This window comes from Mya arenaria, chromosome 5 (assembly GCF_026914265.1).
Source record: "Mya arenaria isolate MELC-2E11 chromosome 5, ASM2691426v1".
NCBI lineage: Eukaryota > Metazoa > Mollusca > Bivalvia > Myida > Myidae > Mya > Mya arenaria.
In genome coordinates this window covers 50879842-50904848 of record NC_069126.1, presented here as the reverse complement: position 1 = coordinate 50904848, position 25007 = coordinate 50879842, and the positions used below count along the sequence as shown (strand labels likewise).

The window sequence follows — 25007 nt, the reverse complement described above, 5'->3', positions numbered from 1 at the left end:
CACACATCGTTCAGTAAAGTAATAGTGGTTCGTTAAGTAAACAGCCAGTGATCCGTTCAGACTGTTAGTGATTTATTCATTTGATTACCATTCGTTGTTTTGAAACATTTAAACAATTAAAATGATATAATATGTATTTGTCCCCCATACAATTGATTGAGTGAACTTTTCATGTCAATTTAATTGCAAAAAACATATGCATGTTTTACATGTGAGTTAACGTTTAAATGTCTTAGTTACAGAATACGCTTCGAAGTTTGCATCTTATCTCTATTTGTATAGTTTTAGTATTCTCAATTGTTTTTTAAAAGTGCATCTTTTTTCATTTGTCACATTTATTATCTTGGATATGTTTGATATACTATGTGTTTGTGCTGCTTTTTGTATTTTATTTTTTGAAATCTAATTTTGTATCAATATGTTATGCATTTAAGCTAAAACTTAAGAATCGATGTATTTATAATAATTTAATATGATATTATAATAAGTCTTAACTGTTTTGCTAATACTATATCTTATAAACTAAACTTTTATTTGAATGCACTTATTTATTATATGCAAGGTTCTATGTTGCATTATTGATATGTTATTTGATTTGCATTTTGTTGGAAAATAGCTCTGCGAGATAGCGTTGCTATTTATGTATATCGGACGTGAAATCATTGTTCTTGTATCTTATATCCAAATGCACTACTTCAGACTAAAGTTAGCAAACTTGTTCATGAACCTAACCTTTCCATGTTTAGAGCATATTTCTTGGTGTCTGAATAAGTGGAGCACACCCTTAACTTCGCGTCTAAGGGGCGTTCCTAGGATATGAACTATTTATTTGTTCTCGAGCGATAACAGACAATCATATAAATAATTGGAGGTGACATTTATTGTCATTTGATTTGCGGCACATTTATTGAATAAATCAATACAATAATAGGAAAATATGCAAAATATAAAATCATATCTATTAATATACTGAACTATGGGGTTTAGTTTGGTTTCCTACATGTTCATTAAATTGCTATATATTTTTTTTAAATATGTGAAATTGTAATGGTTTGAACATATGTAACGTAAAGATACGTAAACTACATTCCATAAGCGCCTTGAATTGGCTGAAACTAACGTTGTTATCATAAAATTCATTATTTTTCTCTTTGTGTGATTTTTGTTAGTGTATGTTTGATAAATATTTTCAGAAATATGAAATGAGAACAATAACAATGATTAATCTATAAGAGCCCCATTCACTGAAAAAATATCGGTTGCAATCATAAAACAATTATCAATAAAATATCATATATTCAATACTATACATTAAAAATTGCAATTGCTTAAGTAACTACAAGTCACAAATACTTCCAAAACAGAAATATGGACTTATCTTCATTACATGGTGTAATATTTGAACAACCGAACGGATTAACAGTCAGGATTGAAACAAATTTAAAACACACAAAGTTCTTTTTAATTATCATAGTTTACAGTAATGATGATTATAATGAAATGTTTCAAACAAAAATGTACTGATACTGTACACTTTTTAAAAGGTCCACACCATTGATGTAGATTATAGCAATACAGAGCAATAATTGTAGGCAAGTCTTAAAATGGTTGCCAGTGTGTCAATCATAACGATATGGATCTGCGACATTATATAGCTATAATGAGTATATTTACCATGAGTATATTCACCAATTGTCCAAAGGTGCAATATTTTGCTACAAGAACTTCAAAATGGCACCACAAATTTAAATTATGACATTGTAAATATATTAATCCATTACTGAATGACACTGTGATGTTTTCCCAAAACGGCGATTTATCCGATGCTTTCCCCTGTTTACCGTGTAATACACCCATTACGAGTATTTTTATCTTACACATGTGTAAGTTAACATATCAGACATTGTTATTTGCTAGACTAATCACACGCGACCTTGATATCCCTCCTCATTGTTTGTAAATGGTTTAAACGCCAACAATTACTTACCTCAATAATAAAGCTGTAGGACTTCCGGGAGACAAATGGCTAACGAATCATAGTGCCAGAAAGCATTTTGTTCAAAACCTTTCTGATAACAATGTGCCCCCAACCAGATAATGCAGATCACTAGTCAGTCAATAAATACATCCATTTTAGTGACAAACAACACAAGAACATTTCAAACATCTCCATCTCGACAAACACAGGCAATATGCAATCATTGTAATTAGCTTGCCAGTTTAATCAGCTGTCGGTTACCAAAAACACAAATACGAATTCCGCAGCACAGGCTTATCCTACACATCCCATGGTGGCTAGAACATCATGTTCAACATCAACATCCATGCAATACAGAGTAAGCCTTCGCCGTAATAATCTGCATGTTGTGAAACTCCATGGACACTAAGAAAACGCTGCAAAATCATAGTAGAAAGCGCCAGCATATAACTTTTAAATCTATGCACACAGTAAAACTTGACAGACCGATGTAAGTCACATAAACCGCGTAAATGCATGTACTCTCAGTCTGACGTCATCTAATTGTGTACTTATTGGGAGGGGGGGGGGGTAAAAATTGTTTGTTATTCATGTTGTTGGATATTTTACGACACATTTTTATATTTTTGACTTGTTAAGCGCTTTATCAGAATTAAAACTTCATAACTGCTAGCTATTCTTGTCATTTTCCTTTGGGACTATTTATATGGCGCATCGTTGACATTCCACTCTGAGTACTTTGGCTGTCAAACAATGAGTTCAGAAAGTGGAACTAAATTGGTAATAAAAACACCGTTTTAAGCATGTCATAAAACAGATCTGACACTCGTTGTCATTTTATACAAGATTTATATTAAACTCGTCCATGAATGTTGTTAGTAAGCTCACCAGGGGCTCGCTTACTAACAAATTTCATGAACTCGTTAAATAAAAACTTGCATTAAATGACAATTCGTGTCAGATCATATATTTCTTATATGTTCTCTTCAAATGAATTTTACATACCGAACTTTAATATCAAATCATATTTTTTATAGATTAAACGTAGTGTTTAATTGAACAATCCCCGTTGGAATGAATCCCTGTATTAACATTTTCGGCAATATATGCCCGTTTGCATGCCATTTAAAACTTCCCTATGGTCAAGCCGTATTTGGATGTGTTTTTCTACAACGTATACTAATTTTTGAAAGTGAACTTTACATGTTTTATATACATCAAAGGTTTAATTTGAGTAATTCAGAATTGTTCCTGTTGTTGTTGAAAATGTAAGATTTATAATTGCCAGTACGGCCCAATCTCTTAAATTACGTAAATAATACTAATAGTCTTAAGTCTTATTAATATTAAAAGAAAGACAATCAAAGCTAATTATTGAATTATAATATTAACGAAAGATAATCCATAAGAAGAACCAGATCCGACATACTGTAAATAATGCAACTAGAGACACAGGATGTCAGTCCAAGAAAAAATAACGCATATATTGTTGTTGTGTGTGTTTTTTTAATATATATACCAATTCAAACAAATTATGGAAATAATAAGTTTCAAACATAAATGAAACAAAAAAAATATTTATCACATACGCCTTGTTCACATTTGTCTATAAGAAGTTAACATGCATTTGTTGTTCAAATCGTTTAATCAATGACCCTACTGGTCTGCTTACTAATTTAATGGTATATTGTTTTCTGATATCAATTATTTGTTTCAATATGTTTGGTAAGTGCCACTAAAAGGGGTATTTTTCAACATTATGCTGTTGCGTTCAAAAAATGACAGATATCATTTACAAAAAGAACATATCTATCAATACCCATATGCCATAGACAATGCAAAGTGAACATTTCTATGCAGGGAATTAATTTAGCTTTTGGATAAAAGTTCAAATGTGATTTTCAAATAAGTGGTTTAAAAAATGTGTGTATTTAAGTAGGTTCCTTATTTATTTTATTTTATTTTATTGATATATAAACAATAATAATATAAACATCCCTGAGTCAGATTTAGCCCGTAATTTAAAGCTGCACTCTCGCATATTCACCATTTTCACAACTTTTTTGTAAACCAATGATATCAGATTGCTGACAAAAAATCAGATCGTACATTTTCATATTTCCGTTCGAAAATTAATGTTTTATGGCTAAAACCGTTAGTAACGGTTTAAGAAAAATGCACAAAACATCCATTTTTAACTTTAAATATAAAAATCTGCGATCTAATTTTTGTCAGCAGTCTTATATAACTGGTTTCATGGATTTTCACAAAAATTGGCTCGTTCAAAGACAAAAAATAAAAAAAGTTGTCAAAACGTTCAATCTGTGAGAGTGCAGCTTTAACATATAAGATGTTATACCAAAAAAATATGGATAATGCACTTACAAAATAAGATTATAAATTCTTCATCTGATTTAAACATTACGATCATTTATAGTGTCCGAGACACTCTTAAACTATTCATCTCGCTCAAGTTTTGAGATTGTCCTGTACGTGATAGAGTCACAATGCTGATGTAGCGTCCTTGACGATGTAGTGTCCGTGTAACAGCAAATGCACTTAATTCATTAACCTCAACTTATATATTCAAGGATTAAGTATATAGCACAAGATCCTTAAACAAATATTATTAAATAGTATAGCATGTTTTTTATGGATATTGGAATGTAAAAAATAGGAAAATTTCAAGTTTTTCTCTTAAATAAATTACATCATGAAAAACATGATATTTTCCATAATAAATAGTTTTGTATACATCAAATGATTCTTAGATCATTAGAAACTAGGGATGCAAACGAATGGCAAAACCGTTATTCGAATATTCGGTAATTCATTCGATCGAATATTCGAATATTCGATAAAAATGAATCTTTAAAAAGTGAAAGTTATCTATTGATTTTAGTTTTAAACCACGAGACCCTTTTCTTTATCTGTCGAATGTTTCCAGTGTTATCGTAATACAAGAAATCATTGCAGCGTGTCGAATATTTTCTACGTTATCGGACTCTAGAAGTGCACAATTAATGCTTACATATACTACTAAATATGATAATATATAATGCAGATGATGTTTGAGATTTGAAAATAATCCATAACTCCATGCAAGTGGAGTGGCCTCCTCGTCGGAAGGTTCGTGCAGGTACCGACGCAGCTCGTCGTTAGCCGTCTTGGTCGTCTTTGAAGCTAAGACGGGGTCGTTTGGAGGGTGTTGACGCACTCTCATCGGGATTGGCAACCGAAGTGGAACATCGTCCAATCTGCTCTCGAACGCGTCTTCCGTGAAGCGCCGCTGTTCCGTTGACAGGAAGTCCAGGTCCTTGTAGCGGGGGTCCAATAAAGCGGCAAGGACTGGGGTGGATGTGGCGGTGCCTCGTTCGAAGGCCGGAAGCGGCGACGAAGCTCAGCAGCAATAACACCCTTCACTTCCTTGACGACATGGGAATCAGCCTCGCATGCACGGAGTGTGTTGTCGAGAAGATTTGTCACGATGGGATAAACTTCACTGCATGACACGTTCCTCTCCGTTGACATATACGGAATCGTCTCAGTCAAATGACTGAGTACATCGCTCAGCTCGGAGACGACGGTCCACTCGCCGTCCTTCAACGACAGGTGATGGTCGGCCTTCCGGGTAACCCGAGTGTCCAGCATGAGGTCGGACAGGACGCGGCGTTGCTCGTGTAGCCGGGCCAGCATGGCATGCGTGCTGTTCCATCGGGTTGTAACATCCTGCAGCAGCTCGTGTTTGGGCACCTTTAGAGTAGCTTGGCGCTTGCGCATCTCGGCCGTCAATGAAGTCGAGTGTTTGATGTGCCCGACCAGCTTACGACATCTGGAGACGACCCTGTTGACATCCGGGAGAGCAAATGCCGGCTTGATGGCCAGCTGCAGTGTGTGCCCAAAGCACACAAGGCTGCCCCAGTCACACTCTGCGTCCGCGCGCTCCATGTTGCGGGCGTTGTCATGCACGCATGTGGTAATGCGACCCGAGATACCAAACTCGGACGCACATTCTTGTAGACGCAGTGCCAGATTTTCTCCGGTATGACGCTCAGGCATCTCGCGGGTCATAAGAACATTGGATTCGATCTCCCAGTCTGCGGAGGCATGGTGCTCGGTCACTGTGATATAGCTGTCGGTTGCATTTGATGTCCATGTGTCCGTCGTTATAGAAGTACTTGGGATGAACTCCAGGCGCTCGGCGAGGGCAGCCCTATGCGAGGGTCATACCGAGCCACGATTCGGGAGCGAATTGTAGTTCGACATGGTACAGAATAACTGGGAGCGACATAAGCAAGAAGGTCACGGAAACCCTGAGACACCACGATGATTATGGGCAAGTAATCCGTCACCACCATATTCACCACTTTCTTAGTATTTTCCTCTGAACACAAATCATGTCTAAGACCAGAAACGGTAAACGTTTTCATTGATTGCTGTTTGCTGCTTTCACTTTGAGAACTCAGATGCTTAGCCTTCACGTGATTCCAGAGATTAGTCCTCGTGCCCATGTACGACAACCTCACACTGCATAGTTTGCACGTGACAGATTTTTTGTCAACAGAGCGCGTGAAATAAGTCCATACTTCAGATGTGGCTGGCATCTCTTACGTTGTTAAGAAATACAAATCTAATATATGATAATAATAAGTTTAACTTAGAATGTTTTGCGAACATATATTTTGAAGGAATGAAGTGGTATCTACATTCAGCGTATTATATAAATCATCGATTTGAGCAATATTGCTCAGCTTAATTGGAAGGCAAACTGACAAGAGGGTGTGAAGGCCGCTTCCTTAAATTCTTAATTGGCATGGTCATTTATAAGAACCGAAAATCAATTAAACCTGTTTGATGTCTCTTCCTAATAGCCAGTTATTTTACAATTATGGACACTGTTTATAGTACCCTACGATCGGTCACTAATTGACACATGACGCACACTCGATTGTCATCTCGTTATCGCCTCGGGCATCTAATATGCGTATTGTTGTAAAAACAAGACAGTATAATTTTAAACACAGCAACTGCGCTGAAGACTCAAGGTTTATTTCATCATCTTTGAAAAAAATAATCGAATATTCGAATACCGATTTTAACATTCGAATACTAAACGTTCGATCGAATATTCGTTTGCATCCCTATTAGAAACAGTATGTTTATCATATTAGTTTACATTATTAGAAACTAGAACTATCACGAGTCCACAAATGACCATTTCTAAAACACCTGAAGTGTCAGACACAAATCACTTTAGATTATAAAAAAGAACGAGGTTTATAACTTTAAATATTAAATGAACACCTTTAGAAGGAGTTCAAGTCTTAACCCAGTGCAACATAGCTGCTCAAAATTGAATTAAGCAGTAATATATCTTCTTTCACTTAAGAAGTTTTATTACATAAGTTTAAAATAGAAAGGCTTCATAAAGATATATATCTTCTTCTTCGGTAAACATCTTAGCCCCGCTTCGAATATTTTTCAATTTCAGGTCGTTTGTTGGTACGTTCTTCATTTACTTCTGACGATTGCCGGCACGCAAGGTAATATCGTACTCAATTCCGTTTTACATTTATGACACAACTATGTTAGCAACACTAATTTTACCCTGGCATAATCAACAGAGATCACCGAATGACTTTATGCTTTAAAGTGACCAACCTGAAGGAACACAAATTGTATTGTTACATTTGGTTTAACCTCCATTAAGTTAATGCTCAAACTCTGCCCAAATCTAGAGTAACTGTTAAAGAAATCAGAGTCACCTGTCAGTATTGTATAATGTTTGCTGTTTCGCACATCTTGCGTTGATGTAAATGCTGATAGTAATTTAATGCTCTGTGCTGTATTTCAATAATGCCGTCTGATTTTTTATATAATAAACTATAAAATTACTTAGCTCAAGAACATGTTTTACCTAAAGCAACACACTCACAGATGAGAAAATGACAAAAAGGATAGCATGTTTTCAAAGGAAATAATATTCTATTGAGTTTTCTTGAAGGTCTCAAATATTAACAAAAAGCCCGTTCGGAGATTCGGATACTGGTTATGAAAACGTGAGTGAAATACTAAATAGGACTAACTTGGTGCTTTATTGAGAGGACAGTCTGCACGGTAATGTACTTGTGAACTCTAGTTATACGGCTTCATTATTGACAGTTCCTAGAATAAAGAGGTAGTCGCAAACTCAGCGCTTACGTCAATGATATATTTGTACATTTTATTCTTACTAAATTAGAACTGTGGTAAACACCTGCGCCACAATAACGGTATGCTTTTTAAGTTGTCCATAATTAGTGGAACTACTGAGGTACATTGTGCCGAACGAACAAATCTACCGGGATATAATGAACTTGTTGAAATTCATTACCTATGTTTTTAAAACATCTAGATTTCAAGAAAAATTCATTGCAATTCGATAAAATCAAAAATTATTTTTTCAATTTTTCAAAGATGGAACGAAGTTCATAATTTCTGAGCTATTGTTAATAAAACAGATCGGGATAAGAAGACACCGATATATTGTTTGCTTATGTGTTATTGTTAGTTTGCAAAGTTAAATATTTAGATACATGCTCGTTAAGTCCCCGAATGGCTAGTTTCGAACATAAGATGTGTATATCTACATTAGTTTCATATGTTTATTTTGCCTATAACGATTGAGTTATAGGTTGAATGATGAAAAATGACTTCGAACATGGCAATTACACATTTTTATCAATAGTCAAACGTATTATTTCAGTTTAGCAAAATGAATTATTAAGATGCACTACACAATACCGCAAACGCGAGAATGATAATCTGGTACATTTGTTCTGGCAATGTAATCACGCGCAAGACCTTTGGCAAGAAATAGTTCAGAGATATATGATAACATGGCCTTAAACAACATGAAGTGGCCATAAACAATATACATATTTTTGATTCAATGATATTTCATAACATGTAAACAATTTGATCTAAGACTTTAGGACCTCCCCTATAGCCAAAAAATATAGCATTTTCAAGGTCGTGTTGACAGTGTGACATTGGGTTAATACTAGCTTTGTATCGGATTGAAGATGTTGTACCCATCATTTGAGTTCCATATTCAAAGAGTTACATCGGTCAGATAAGACACCCCCTTGTGCGAACGAAAGCGAACACCAATGACTAGTGCTCCCCCTACCGCCCCCCCCCCCACACACACACAAGAAGAAAAAACTCAATATAATCAAAACGTCCTTTGGAGAAGCAAGCGTTACTGAACAAGACATACCAATTATTTTCAATCATTATATTGTAAACATATATTTTTTAATAAAAAATTAGAACCAACTGACCAGGTACAGGGTTTAATTGGTAGTTATGGCTTCTAGATGAAATTCTCGTCTTAATAATGCCGTTACATTTAAGTTATCAATTGAAATTCTAGTCAACATACTTCACAAATTTCATTTGTTTTGTTGACTGTGTTCTAACGGGTCTTGAAAGTTTAGCCTTGATCTATTATGCAACAGATAACTGTAACCAAATGGAAGTTTAGTAGCTTCTCCTGTCTTCTCCAAACTTTGTTGAGGATTTATTTCTTATTATAATAACACTTCACTTGTTCGGTTTATTTGAATGACATAACTTGTACTAGGTACTAACAGTAAAGTTGCCACTTGTTCTGTATGCATGCACAATTAAATATATACCAAGCAACCATGTAGAAGTACATATATATTGCACAGATATATGTCGGTACTCTCAAGCGCTTATTCGCTTTCAGGTGCTTTGTTGCTGACATCTGACAAACAGTATGTACAACTACATTGGGATATAACGTTAACCTGCAACACGAGTGATAATATTGATTCGATTGAGTTTAGACGGGATACCAACTATGTGGGAAGATGCACCATATTTGTATGTGAGTCATCACATCCAACCAAGTTCATTGTGAACAACAGCAATATGTCTGGATACAACATTTTCACCTTAACGGTGAAAGATTTTGAAGTGAAGAACGAAGGGTTTTATAAATGCTTTGATATGGAGTCAATGGATGCCTCTGGAATACAAATCAGGAAAGCAGGTAACTGTATACGTATTTCAATGTCCCATACATCGATTCGATAAGCGATCAACTTCATAATAAGTGGTATTTTATTGATAAAGTACCGTTAGACTAAAAAGATTCTAGCACATGCAAATTATTTTTACTAGAACAGTCATTGAAAAAACAACAACCGACAACTATAAAAGAAAGTTTATATTTGTCATTATATACTTATTGCTCCCTTGTATTGATATGACTTAGAGCACAACTAGAGTGATGACATATTCAGGTCACTGATGTTTAAAGTAACCGATAAATTTATACATGACGCATGGATAGCCCAAAAACAGCTACTCGAGATCAGTTTGACGTTTATTTACGATGTCAGTTAAACGTTGTCATGTAGTTGGTTTCGCACAACTTTTTGACTTCAAACTCAATTGATGCAAAATACATTTGAGTCTCGAAGCAGAAGCAGAGCATGTTCGACAAAACTGACTATATGTAACATACGATACCATAAAAACATGTATACCAAGGCCCATACCTCTTGTCTTTAACGGTTGTTGAGTTATTCCCCTCATAGACTGAGAAAAAAAAAGATCATAGGTTGGAATTTGCTCCACGGCATAAAAGCGTTCCGACTGTTCTACAATGTGCTGAGAGTCGGGGTATGCATATCGCTACATCGCGCAAATTAGCTCAAGGCTGAAACTAACATGGAAACCAATTAACGTCTTTGATATCTAGTTGTTTCCTTTTCAATGTTAAAATTATATTTAAATTAACGGGACATAACTTTAGGTTTGCCTTGTCATTCAGAGACGACTTTTATATCAAATGCAACGTTTTAGGTCAACAGGAATACAGTTTATTTTGTTTATCAACTAAATAATACAATACATTGATTTTCATTACACTTTCTTTTTAAATACGTTTAAAAATCAAGAACTGTTGACCTTCCGATTACTCCAATCATGATTTCAGTAAATTAAATGATAGAAAACCATTAACTTTGATTTGTGCAGAAAATTATGATTTAGAACTTTAGGCCCTATTTGAATCAATTGTGTAAACATTACATAAAGCATAGTTGTATAGAATAAAATATAAAAACCGTAATAATAGGCAAACATAATAAATTATGACAACTAAGTAGTTTTGTTGAATAACATATAAACGTTTATCATTTAGACTGTTGGGATACATCGTTTTAAATTAATAAATCCAGAGTGGTTCCTTACATAGGCTGTATTGATTATTATGAACAACATCTTTGGGAAGAAAAGAAAAATCTGACATCGAGCAGTCGTTATCTTTTGATTCAAAATGGATAGCAACATTTGGTATAGGGGTAATTAAACAATTTTTGATATCAAATATATGTGAATTCATTCTGCGAGACACAAATTGATTAGTTTGTCCTGCACATTAAAAATACATTCTTTTCCTGTTAGTGGATAATAATATTACATCGCTAGAAGTACAATTCATAGGTTAAACCTGTAACGCTACTATGAAATTGTGAACTAACATTACTAGAGTTACAATGTGTACATTTACGTCTTAAACATTTATTAGATGAACACGTTTTAGTCTTGAGTGTACTTTTTATGAAACAATCCTGCACATTTTTGGGCGTCTATAAGCCAAAATAGGCTTCAATTCATGTAGGGATTTGACACTCTCTTTATCAGAAAATTTCAAAAGGTCCAAATCAATATGTAAAATATCACCAATGCTTATGTTTAAATATGTATTGAAAGATATTGTAAATGGTTTGACTGATTTAGCATTTGGTTTTGTTCTTGTACAGCATAACGCACCATCCTGTGACATACTTCTAACTAGCGTCAATCCATCCGCTATGACATCCTTAGGGTAATTTCTTTCTTCAAAATAACTTTGCAAACTATTTAAATACCTACTTAACCCATATCATGTAGAGTTTAACATAGGGTGAGAAGAGGAACAATCTAAGTATAATTGCATATTAGTTGGCATACATAATGTATCTGTTATAATACACCAGAATCGCGTTTAGCTATCGTTACATCTAAACCGATACAGATTGTTTAGAAATAAAATGTGTAAACTTTGTTTTGGGGATTAACATTGTTAATTTTAAAGTACTTACGAAACAGTTAAGTTCCTCTAGTGATCCATTCCCAATCATAAATATATCATCCAGAAATCTTAACGAAACATCTGCTTTCAAAGCCACTGAATTGATATATTATTTTTCTAATTTACTCATAAATAGGGAGGCATAAAATTGATATATAGGACTGCCAATAGCGGTACCCATTGTTTGAAAATAGCTTTTATTGTCTGAGTCAAAACAATTGTTTCAAGTTCAACTTTTAACAATTTCCTTATATTGTTTTCACTAATATTTCCAGTGTCTTTCTCTGCAAAATATAAACAAGCTTCAACACCGTCTTTATGCGGAATATTCCTGTGCAATGACGATAAAACATTTTTTTCCAAATTGGTATTCTTCACTTTGTTTATAAAATCTGTAGTGTCCTAATTGTGTGATGGTAAACTATGCATAAAAGGATTTAAAACATAGTCCATATTATATACTTGGATATATTTTCTGTGCTGGAATTGAATGCAGACACGATGGATCGACCCGGGAATCCAAGCGGTATATCGTTATCAGTTATCTTCTGATGAAAGCGTTACGCCGAAACGTTTAAGATAATATACTGTACGTGTTTGTGTGGTTCATTTCATTTTATTCATATCAAGCTCTTCTTTCTCAACGACAGCAATTTACTTTGAACGTTTCTATTTAAAAATTGTGGAAACAAAACGCCATGCACGCGTTGGCTGTATTTGTACAAGGCGAAGTCGAAAATTTAAACTTGGTTGCCCTATTTGCGCAGTGGTTAGCGCACTTGCATATCAGCAAGGCAACCTGGGCTCGATTCCCGGCCTGGGCGCATGTGAGTTTGGTTGGTTGCCAAGGCAGACAAGTGGGTTTTCGAAATATGCGAATATCATACTGTATCTGGCAATAAATACATTTGATTTCTTATTTTGGAGAATAAGTTGAAGTAGTTTTAGTAGTAGTAGTAGTAGTAGTAGTAGTAGTAGTAGTAGTAGTAGTAGTAGTAGTAGTAGAAGTAGTAGTAGTAGTAGTAGTAGTAGCAGCAGCAGCAGCAGTAGTATTAGTAGTAGTAGTAGTAGTAGTAGTAGTAGTAGTAGTAGTAGTAGTAGTAGTAGTAGTAGTAGTAGTAGTACTAGTACTAGTAGTTATATGGTAGTAGTTGTAGTAGTAGTAGTAGTAGAAGTAGTATACTTATTATTTTGAATACCAACTTAAAGTGAGACTCTTATTTAAAATCAATGCATACACATGTATAACAAATATAACTGTTGAGTGATAAATGTGTTACTTCTTACTAAATAAGGCATCTATGGAAATATCATTCACTCATAACAAGAATTATCCATGATATAGCTGAAAGCGCAAAAATATTAAATGATTCTTGAGTGCTAAACAATTTACTGTAATATACCATCGTCTCATCAGGTAGGAATACCTTGTTTTCCGCATCTTTAAATTAAACCAGGTAGCCTTTATAAGAACCATTGCTTTCGACATTCATTCAACCTTTTTGGTATATAATAACAATTGTACTAATAGTGGAAAAAACTTATTTGGGAGTAAGAGTGCAACTTTAACAGAAATGGCCTTTAATTTTCTATTATATATTTAGTGATATGTATGCGTAAAAAACCGAGTGGGTACGTCCAGAAAAGTAATTGGGTTAAACATAAAATACTATCCTGGTTGCATTGATGGGACATCAGTTAACAATTTGTAAATTTTATATTTTTAATTAATTTTCAATCCGCTTTGAATGCTCGCACCTCCAGTATTGTAATTGTAGTTTGAATTTCAGTTAACATCACTTCAGTGACATTAACTCCAAAGACAGACCCTATATCGGTGATTGAAAATGTCCCACAGCTTTTCCGCTGCGTTACCTCAACATGTCGCCCGGTGGCCACAGTAATGTGGTATCTTGGCTCCACACAGCTGACTTCTGGATCTGAGTCCAGCACCTCGAATGACGTCACTACCAGCACACTTGACTACATCCCACAGAAAAGCCACCAGGGCATGAGAATCCTCTGTCGAGGAAGTAATGGTGGTAAAGTACAAACATCTGATGACCAACCAAAGCTCATCGTTCTTTGTAAGTTAATGTTTGTATTCGCCTCTGATTGCTCTAAAAATATATTATTATTTTTAAATGAATGATGAAAAAAACAACACTTTTAAGTTTTAAAATTCTAGTAGCATATAATCGAGATTGGTTTAATAGTATAGTTGCTCGCCTCTCATCAAATACATTTTGAATTTGATCTCAACTAGAAGTATTCTTTTCAAACAGAAAACGGTCTCGAGCATGATTTTCAAGCTGCCAGTCATTAATTCAACATGAATTAAACTAAATAACATAATCGGATCCAATAGCTTAGCGTTTTCGAAAGCGACAAAGGAGAAGAGCTCGCTCTGAAACATTCCTTTCGTTTCCTACATTTATAAGCATTACTATCATCAGTGAAATCGGAATGTGTTTAATAATTTAATCGTGGGCAAAAAATGATAAAATTATGATGTTACAATCTTGAGAACATGCTAAAACATTGCCATGTTAAGTGCCCAAACAGAATTGTTACATAATTACATATTACACCTATCCGTTCATTGTTTTATCTCATGGTTACTATTCTAACCCTTTATACGATCAATGTGTTCATAACTACCGTGTGACGGCTTTGATGCCATATCTTAAGTACATACTTCAAACTTAAGTACATACTACAACTGGATCACATACAAGTCTAACAATTGTTAATATCCTTTCTCAAGTCCTGAAATGAACCGGGATATCCTTAGTCAGTGTCCATTATGTATGTTCTGTCTTAAGCCGGATGACAGCCAGAGCTGCCTCAGTCAAAGTATTTTATGTATGTTCTGAAGTCTTGAATTTGGCCGGGTGACAGCCGGGGCTACCTTAGTCAAGGTCTTTTATGTCAGTTCTGAAGGCTTGAATTTAGCCGGGTGACAGCCAGGGCTACCTCAGTCAAGGTATTTTATGTCAGTTCTGAAGGCTTGAATTTAGCCGGGTGACAGCCAGGGCTACCTTAGTCAAGGTCTTTTATGTCAGTTCTGAAGGCTTGAATTTAGCCGGGTGACAGCCAGGTCTATCTTAGTCAAGGTCTTTTATGTCAGTTCTAAAGGCTTGAATTTAGCCGGGTGACAGCCTGGGTAACCTCAGTCAAGGTCTTTTATGTCTGTTCTAAATGTTTGAATCCAGCCGGTTGGAAGCCAGGGCTACCTCAGTCAAGGTCTTTTATGTCAGTTCTGAAGGCTTGAATTTAGTCGGGTGACAGCCAGGGCTACCTCAGTCAAGGTCTTTTATGTCAGTTCTGAAGGCTTGAATTTAGCCGGGTAATAGTCAGGGCACCCTCAGTCAAGGTCTTTTATGTCAGTTCTGAAGGCTTGAATTCAGCCGGGTGACAGCCAGGCCTGCCTCAGTCAATGTTTTTATGTCAGTTCTGAAGGCTTGAATTTAGCCGGGTGACAGCCAGGGCTACCTCAGTCAAGGTCTTTCATGTCAGTTCTGAAGGATTGAATTTAGCCGGTTGATATCCAGGGCTACCTTAGTCAATGTCTTTTATGTCAGTTCTGAAGGCTTGAATTTAGCCGGGTGACAGCCAGGGCTACCTCAGTCAAGGTATTTTATGTCAGTTCTGAAGGCTTGAATTTAGCCGGGTGATAGCCAGGGCTACCTTAGTCAAGGTATTTCATGTCAGTTCTGACAGTGTGTTTGTACACCGTTAATTAGTGAGTTCAATGCACAGATATACTAGCCAATGAGTCTAAATTTGATTCACGTCTCTAGTGGCTTTCATGTAAACTTTGCAATATGTGTACAAAGCTTTATGTGAATCTCGGAAAGGTTTAATTTTGGTGTGGCTATCATAAACGACATTAAATCATACATCGACTTCTGTTTCTTTGAAAACACACACAAAAAACAGCAACCCAATAATGGCCGGATAATCAAAGTTTCAACCCTTCCCAAATAAGAAATGAAATGCGCTTTCAGTTTGTGTTTAACACGAAAAAAAACATTACCATATTTTTACCATGCCAGGTTAAAATGGGTCAGTAAGCCTACTGCTAAAATATCCTTGAAGGACAAGAAACACTTTCATTAACCTTTTGGTGTTTTAAGTATGTTAAATGTGGTTTTTTACCTGAAAGCGCGATTTTGCAAAACCCACTTACCAACTTCGGATTTTGTTTTTACTTAAAAATGCATTCCAGTTTTAACACACATGTGTAAGTTGATTTTAGTTTGATATATGTGAGCCAAAAGGATGTTTTAAGTCATTAAAAACCCGGACTTTTCTTAAAGAAATACACATAAATATTCCATCTCCTATTCGGGTTAAGTAGTATTGGCAGCCCGATATTCTTCAGAAAAAATATAAAATCAAAATTTTCAAAAACAAACTTGTATCTCATTGTTTGTATTTAGCGCGTAATTCTTGTCAGAATTCGACCTCATCACTCGATTTTGGTGTAAGAATTATTTGTATTTAACATATGTAACCATAATGCTGGATGGGTTTCGAAATTCGAAACATTCACTTCATTGGCCAATTTTCGGCGCTTATTGTTTTAGTGGGCTAATTCATAATCATGTTTGGTAGCCAAATAGCTAAATCATTCTTGAAATGATTTTGTCAGAAAAGTAATAAATAACAGACATCAACACACATTATAGATATAAGAAATGTTGCCACCTTTTAAATACTCATCCAGGAATATATTGTTTGTTGTTGCTAATGACGAAATTGAAAATAAGGGATGCAGCATCTGTCATTTTGTTCGCAAAATAGCCATGCCTTGTAGTTAGTTACCAGCCAGTTCCGCCTTTGCACCCTCTGGTGTGAAAAATGGAGCTGTTTTGCGACAACGCGCTTGCATACATAAACTGTTAATCGATCAAACCTAGAGTACAGGTGTTATAACACAACAAATGCTACAATCTGAAACAAAACAAATCAATATTCCTACATATGTTTTTTTTTTCTAAAGAACAGACTCATGTCTTATAGTTGCAGTTTGAAAACATATTTCAGAATTGCGATGTAGGTGTGTATAATTTATTTTATTTTCTTCTTTCCCCTAAAGACAAATTAACACCATTTAATATTTGTAATGACTTGCTTTTTTGGCGTTCAGTTCCTCCTGTGGTAAAGCCCCTGACGAAGGTCTTGGTACTTGAACGAGACAATGTTTCTGTGGCTTGTCAGATAACTGCTGGAGTTCCAAACACGACCGATTTTACTTGGGAGAGAATGTCTGATATGATCCCTATCTCCATGGAGCAAACATTAGTCATCCTCAGTATTGATCGGAAACAGGATGGGAACTACAGATGTACAGCCTCAAACCTCATGGAGCCTACAGTCGGTGATGCAACTGTTGGCAACAGCAGCAACACAGTCTACATTGATGTACAATGTTAGTAGTAATTATGTCCAATCAATATGTTCCACCCTTTCATTAAAGCACAAATTAAGCACTGTTTTGCAAGGTAGTGTTTCAGGTCCCATATCTAAAACAGTTTGATTTGAATAATAAAATATAATAACAATGATAGAAAGGAATACGATTGTAAGCTCCTCACTGAAACAAATCAGGTTTTAAAATTATTATCTGTATAAATATCTTGGGCATGAAGTCAAAAAAGTAGTTTTAAACGTCCGTCCCATTGTCAAATCTGATTTAAGATGTGCATTCAACGATTTCGGGGGCATTTGTCAGCCAGATAATAAGATTTTATACAAAGATTGAAGAAACTTTGTCGCAAGTATATTGCCCTTGATAACATGTAAAATTATTACCGTCATACAAATGTTTGTGATTTTTCTATGAAAATAGTGAAGTCTTCTGCAAAATAAAGAAATACGCTTTGGGTATTCTCCTAGGCTTTGAATGAGATACAACAGATACCCTAATAAGTGGCAATACATCTTTACTATATCGATGTTTTGTTTTGTCAATATCATTCCGACGTACAAATATCAAAGCAGTATATCGATGGCCTCACTTCCAAATGGCGAAGCTACAAAGTCACATGATTTCGGTAGCAACGTTTTTAGTATTTATTACGGGTAATTTGATCACACATTTTTTTACAAAATGCCGGAGTTACAATTTTTGAAGTTACAATTTCTGAAGGTTCGGCTTTTTTGCTTCTTTGCTTCTTTGTGAGACGCCCAATCATTGCTCGACATTTTTATCACATGATACAACACAATTTTCTCATTGGACTATTTACTCGTCATTTTGCAGTTAGATGCGGCTCGCCTTCATGATTTTAGTGATGTAAAAAATTCTAAAACAGAAAAACAATGAAGCTTCGGCATTTTGAAGTGAGGCAATCGATATGCATGCATCCCCTTCAAATGAATTATAATTAACACGTGTACAATTACTATTCTCATGACATTCAAAGAGTATTTAAGCATCAAGCAGGCAATCGTACAATCGGACAAAAGAAACAAAATATACACTAAAAAGGGTGGTTGGGAGTTACGTAATTGCTAAGCTCATCTGGTCTATTCTATGTCAAGTGAAATATTTACGCAATATTTAGTGAAACGTGCTTTATTTAAATAAACATCTTATTTGAATCTATGAAGTATATGTATTACACACTATTTTTGTTTTACGAAAATTCAAACTCAATTAACTAATCTTTATTTGGACAGTTGCACCTACTGCTCCTACTTTCCACTTTGGAGGCCGAGCCGGAGCAAACATACCGGACAACTATTTGTCCGTTATTCGAGGAAACGTTACCACCGTGACTTGCGAGTCCATCGCCAATCCAATGCCTGACTACACGTGGAATGGAAACAACACTGCATGGACGTTTACGCCGACGGATGACGAGAATAGAACGTGCACTGTGCGCAACAGTATGGTTACTACTGAAAACGACACAATGCCCGGATTCAACTCATCAGTTCTGAATATCAACATTTTGTGTAAGAACACTTTCATGTATATTTTTAATAATAAACAATTTAAATGTCACAGTCAATGTACATTAAATTTGAACGGTCATTTGCATTCATCAAAAACACATTGATCAGCTCCGTATTAAAAAAAAACTAGAAAATCAATCTGTTTTTAAATTCCAAACAAAAATAAAATGAAATGGTCGACTGGCTGTGCCAATTCGGTTTATGTTTAAATTGATAAATTCATATCAACAAACGCTACACTGTACTTAAGTTGTTAAAATATATCATATTTTCTCACTCATTTTAACACAAAACCGTCTTTAAATTAAACGTAGGTATATATTGTAATAAGGATAACACATTCTCTTCTGTTTATAATAAAGACCCACCGAGTAAACCGGCTTTTTACTTCGGAGACCAGGCCGAAGCAATTATTCCAGACAACACACTCTCCGTCATTCAGGGCAACGTTACCACCGTGATATGCGAGTCCTCTGCAAATCCGCTCCCTACCTATACTTGGAATGGATACAACAATACGTTAACGTTTACGCCTACAGTTGACGAAAACAGAACGTGCAGTGTTCGCAACAGTATGGTTACTACGGGATACGGGACAGTGTCGGGATACAACTCATCAGTTCTTATTGTCAATGTTTTGTGTAAGTAAAAACCTGAAATAACTGGCACATACTCAGATTATGATTCAGTCTTTTTTGTATAGTAACATGTAGTAGTAACGCTATGGGCCGGACTTTGCAAACCTAGATAGCGCGTTAGCGCTTTAAGGGAAATTTGCATAATTGCGCCCGATAGCTCATACTGCATAAACGCACGAACTATATTGTATGTTTACATTTTTCTGTGTGTTTAAATATATTTTAATATATAACAGCTATAAACTATCGCAGGTAAAATTTAGCCACGCGATGTATTATCACTATTTACGTCTGTGCAAAGGAATGGCCGAAATGTTAATCGTCCAATATCATTGGTCATTGGTCATATGTCGTCGGACTTCAATCACATAAAAGAACATCATAACACCGACCGGTTTATGAAAAAGGAACAGTTGTTTTTCTCTATTAAAAAAGGGCAATGTCAACATATACTATATAAATAGACACTGGAATAACGAGTGTATAGAGGCAAAATATCTCAACGGCAATAGAAGTTTTAATTCGATCGAGAGTATGCTTTATAAGCAATGATAGGTGCCATACTGTCAGAATCTTATTTTTTTTTCCTTGACTGCAACTCGATAATTGTTCAAGATAGCTAAATGCTACTGGTTATACATATAGCATGAAGCAATTCACAACCCGCTATATAATACCCATGACTCAGTTTTAAATTTGTTTTAACCCCACCCACCCCCATTTGTCGACTGACTGAGGTGAGCGTTGGTTTCGTTACACGTTTTTCCCGTGTATCTTGTCTTCGAATACTTGGAGCTAATTTATAAGTGTTTACGATTTGTTCAATTTAAGCATTGTCTTCAAGATGAATCAGGCTCCGATAAGACAAATTCAGTTGTGTAAGAGTGTTATTTATATAATAAGATAATGTTGAACATGGCTTTGGGTTCATTAGTGTTCCAGTGAGAAGAAGTATTTCTCGAGGGTAACTATTTTTAATAGGGCAACAATTCCATTTCACCCGTTTTTCGAAAATACATGCAATAAATAAAAACTGATACATTTTGAAATACCATCGCAGAGGACGATAAAAAGAAAAGTAAAATATCAAATTACTTGAAAAGAAATTAAGCTTAAGTCCCATAACGCCTAGTAGGTATTATAATAGCACATGCTTTATCGTATTTTCGCTTTAAACGACACTATTTTTCATTCTTCCAATATTACTTGTAAACATCGAAATAGCTTGACCTTCATTTCAATGTAAGCAAACCTTGGGTCGATAAAGCCTAATAAATTTCAAGTTTCATGACAATATATGGTTTAACTACTTCAGCCAATTGCTGGAATAAATAACATTTCTTAACAGAATACGAGTGTGTCATTTACAGTAAATATCATTGTACCTTATTCACGGCTATTTCTTTTTTAAACATCATAACAGGGTGTCAATTTTGCATATCAGTAGTCCAAACTATTTTCTTGAACTGGCATTAGTTGTGCGAGTGCTCGTCTTTTTCGGGAAGTTGTGCGATAATCAATAATCGCCCTCACGTGTCGTGATAAATACACGATAAATATGACAAGTTTTTTGGTGGAAATGAATTTCTATGTCTTAATGTTACTAAATATAAGAACATGTGTATATTCGTTGAATGTTTAGACTCAGCCGCCAAGAATAAGATTATTAAAATCTGTCAATGGCCAGATATAATGAAATTAATATTTTTAAGTATCCAAAGGAATCATCATAAAAAATTACATTTAAATAACTTCGCTGTGAAAGTAAACTGATAATAGTGATTAGGAAAAGAGGATGAGGTTAAATTGTTAGATTGATAACTGATCTTTGTTAAAAAATGACATTGGTTTACATAAAACGAATAAGTGTGTGGCAAACCGGATAGAATATTGTTACCATATTTTTAAGCGATAACAATCATTATCTCTTTTTTTGTCTATTATTTTTGATAATTTAACTTCGTTATGTGCTAAAATATGGCGAACGTATGTTTTCCAGATGCACCAGGAACACCTGACCTAAGCTTCCAATCGTGCCTTGGGGAGCCATTAACGTTGAACTCGTCCATTAAGGTCATACATGGCGAACCGGTACACGTGACTTGTAGTGCCTCAAGTAGCCCATCTTCGACTTACAGTTGGTCCCGATACCAAGTGAAACAAAGCAACGTTATGTGGATACCTAATGCACAAACGTCTCATGATGGAACATACACGTGCAAGGCAGAGAATATCATGAATATCACATTCGATGGACCTGTTCGAGGAAATAGCTCAAAGCTCTTTCATCTTGATGTTCTCAGTACGGTTTCTAGCTAAACGTCTTAAATATATCTACTCTGCTTGGTGATACACATGCCTATCCTTGTTTGGTTATATTATACTGTAACACATTATTTTATTAATTAATATCAAGTGGTACTATGACCACCTTAAAGATAATCATTAAAGTTATTTTCACTTTTAAGAAATCCATGCCATATTTTCTTTACAAATGAATTTTTAACATGCACACGGTTTGGACTCTTTTCTGACGTAATTTCTGAATGACGTAACGTTCGCATGCATTTGGTAAACATTTTCATAAATTACATTAAACGTAATGTTATATCATTTTTACGCTTGTGATAAAAAGAAAAACTTATACAGTTGTTGATGCTGACTTTGTGAAATATATAGGGATCTTACACCAAAATAACAAAACCGGTGTCCTCTGTATAATCCAAATGATTATGCAGAAATGTGGTGGTTTAAATCTTATACAAATCAATTACGAACATAGGATTTTATAAAATAACACACATAACTTGAAAATGCAGTTTGAAAACATATTTTAGAATTGCGATGTGCATATTATAGTATATTATGATCTTTGTTTCCCTTGGGACATTTTTACACAATTATGTTTTTGTAATGACTTGCTTTTTGTCCCGTTCAGTTCCTCCTGTGGTAAAGCCGCTGGCGAACGTCGTGGTACTCGAACGAAGCAATGTTTCTGTGGCTTGTCAGATAACTGCTGGTGTTCCGAACACGACCAATTTTACTTGGGAGAGAATGTCTGATATGACCCCTTACTCCATGGAGCAGACAATTGTCATCCCCAACATTTATCGAACACACAGTGGGAACTACAGATGTACAGCTTCAAACCTCATGGAACCTACAGGATGTGACGCAACCGTTGGCAACAGTAGCAACACAGTCTACATTGATGTACAATGTTAGTAGTAATTGTGTTTAGTCAATATATTACCCTTTTCACAAATTAAGCACTGTTTTGCAAGATTAAATTGCAGATCCCATATTCAAAACAGTTTGATTTAGATATTTGGGTTTATAAAAATGAGGTATTGAAATGATTACGATTGTAAGTGAATTAAAACAAATAAATGCTAGTTTTTAAATTTGATATCTCTATAAATATCTTTCATACATGGGCATGAATTCAAAACAGTTGTGTGGACAAATATATCACTTGACTTAAAATGAACAAAACATTACTATAACACTTTATTTTTCTGAGCTCCTCGGATGTTGCTGATTAAATTAAGTCGTCCGTCCGTTTGACACGTCCAAATTTTGGGGTGCCGGATATTAACGATTGAAAACCATTTTAGGGGCATTTATCAGCCACATTTAAAGAAATTATACACATTTTGAAGATAACTTTGTAGACTTTATATTGCCATAAATAAATATAGAAATATATAACCGGCATACAAATGTTTGTGCTTTTCGACGAAGAGGAGGAGGTTTTGAGCACGATATTGAAAAACGCATTTGGGTATTCTCTTAGACCTTGAGGTAAATACAAATGACACCCAAATATATGTTAGTACATCCTGACTTATTGGTATCACGTGTATGTTTTGTATTGTCAATATACTTTCGACGTACAAATACCAAAGTAGTGACTGCATGCATCCTTCTTTAAATGATTGATAATCACATTTACAAGTAAGTACCATTGAATGATTGATAATTATCACATTTACAAGTAAGTGCAATTATCTCAGCATTCAAAGATATCAAGCATTATGTAGGCTATCGTACAAATGGACAAAAAAAAGAAACAAAACAATCACCAGTGGTCTTCGGTAGCTATGTGATGTCATTTGGTGTATAGCTCGTACAAAGTATGTATACTTAACCTCATTTACAAAGGGAGTAGAATGGGACGGCTATAAATCATTGCTGCATAAGTAGTAGCCAAGATTGACGATCCCAATCCAGAGACACATATACACGTGCAATGCCTCGTTCACAAAAACTAGTTGACAACAAAATAACAAACCTATTAGCTATAAACAGCAATACTGAAATGTAAGTATTTAATGCATCTATATTTTGTTTCAGATGAAGCAGAAGTGATAAACTTTACATTATTGCATGTTAATCAAGGGCAACACCTTGAAGTGGATGAAAACGCTCAAGTCATATTTTATTGCCAAACACATAGTAATCCCTTATCAAATATATCGTTGTTAAAAGAAAGCCACTATTTAAAGACTGCCAGTAACACAAGCGATTTGGAATTCACGATCAGCAAAAGTGAATGTGAGGAAGAAGGCACTTACCATTGTACAGCACAAAATAAACACAATACTAAAGATGATATCAGGTCCTTGATGCTATTTGTTAGATGTGAGTACTTTGACTTTTGATAGTTATTTAGACTCTGTGAGTAACATTACTTTGTATTTTATTTACTGTTGACTTTTGTCGTTTTTTTTGTTTCTTTAACTACGGCGCTTCTTTGCATTTTATTTTCATAAATACTTAATCAAACATATTTATATCACTAATATCACTACTACATCAATACTCGTAAGATGTTCCCGTTGCATTATGCTTTAAAATGTGACTGAAAGCACATAGATGATTCAAATCAAACACAAGCCAGGACCTCATATGTGACCGATAAGAGCTAAAAAACGACATAATTATGTCCGAACATAAAATCGTATATTAAAAACATGATTATTAACATTAGTACAAAAGTAGAAATAAAACTTTTAGTTGAATAACAGGTAACAAATTACCATTACGTACATCACCAAGAATGTTTCAAAATGATCATATAATTAGACCCTTACTTCCGTAATAATTATATTTCGATAGCTAAAGTATTGTATAAATCCGAATACAGTTATATTACGTGTTAGTGGTGGGCGCAGTTTCCCTAAATATCCACAATGACGGTGATCATAGTTTTATTTCAACGATGCAACAGCGTAGATACATTCCCAATCCCGATTCCATTGAAGTA

General features: G+C 34.9%; 1 protein-coding gene across 1 annotated transcript in view; it reads left to right on the top strand.

Moving 5' to 3' along the window:
- Window positions 1–25007, top strand: part of LOC128235776 (hemicentin-1-like) — a 39043-nt gene that overhangs the window by 561 nt on the left and 13475 nt on the right. Inside the window, exons 2-10 of the mRNA XM_052950573.1 lie at window positions 7470–7521; window positions 9735–10040; window positions 13922–14218; window positions 17287–17568; window positions 18822–19100; window positions 19463–19741; window positions 21738–22040; window positions 22677–22958; window positions 24095–24382. Of these exons, the coding sequence (XP_052806533.1) occupies window positions 7470–7521; window positions 9735–10040; window positions 13922–14218; window positions 17287–17568; window positions 18822–19100; window positions 19463–19741; window positions 21738–22040; window positions 22677–22958; window positions 24095–24382 (2368 nt within the window). The remainder of the gene's footprint in view (window positions 1–7469; window positions 7522–9734; window positions 10041–13921; window positions 14219–17286; window positions 17569–18821; window positions 19101–19462; window positions 19742–21737; window positions 22041–22676; window positions 22959–24094; window positions 24383–25007) is intronic.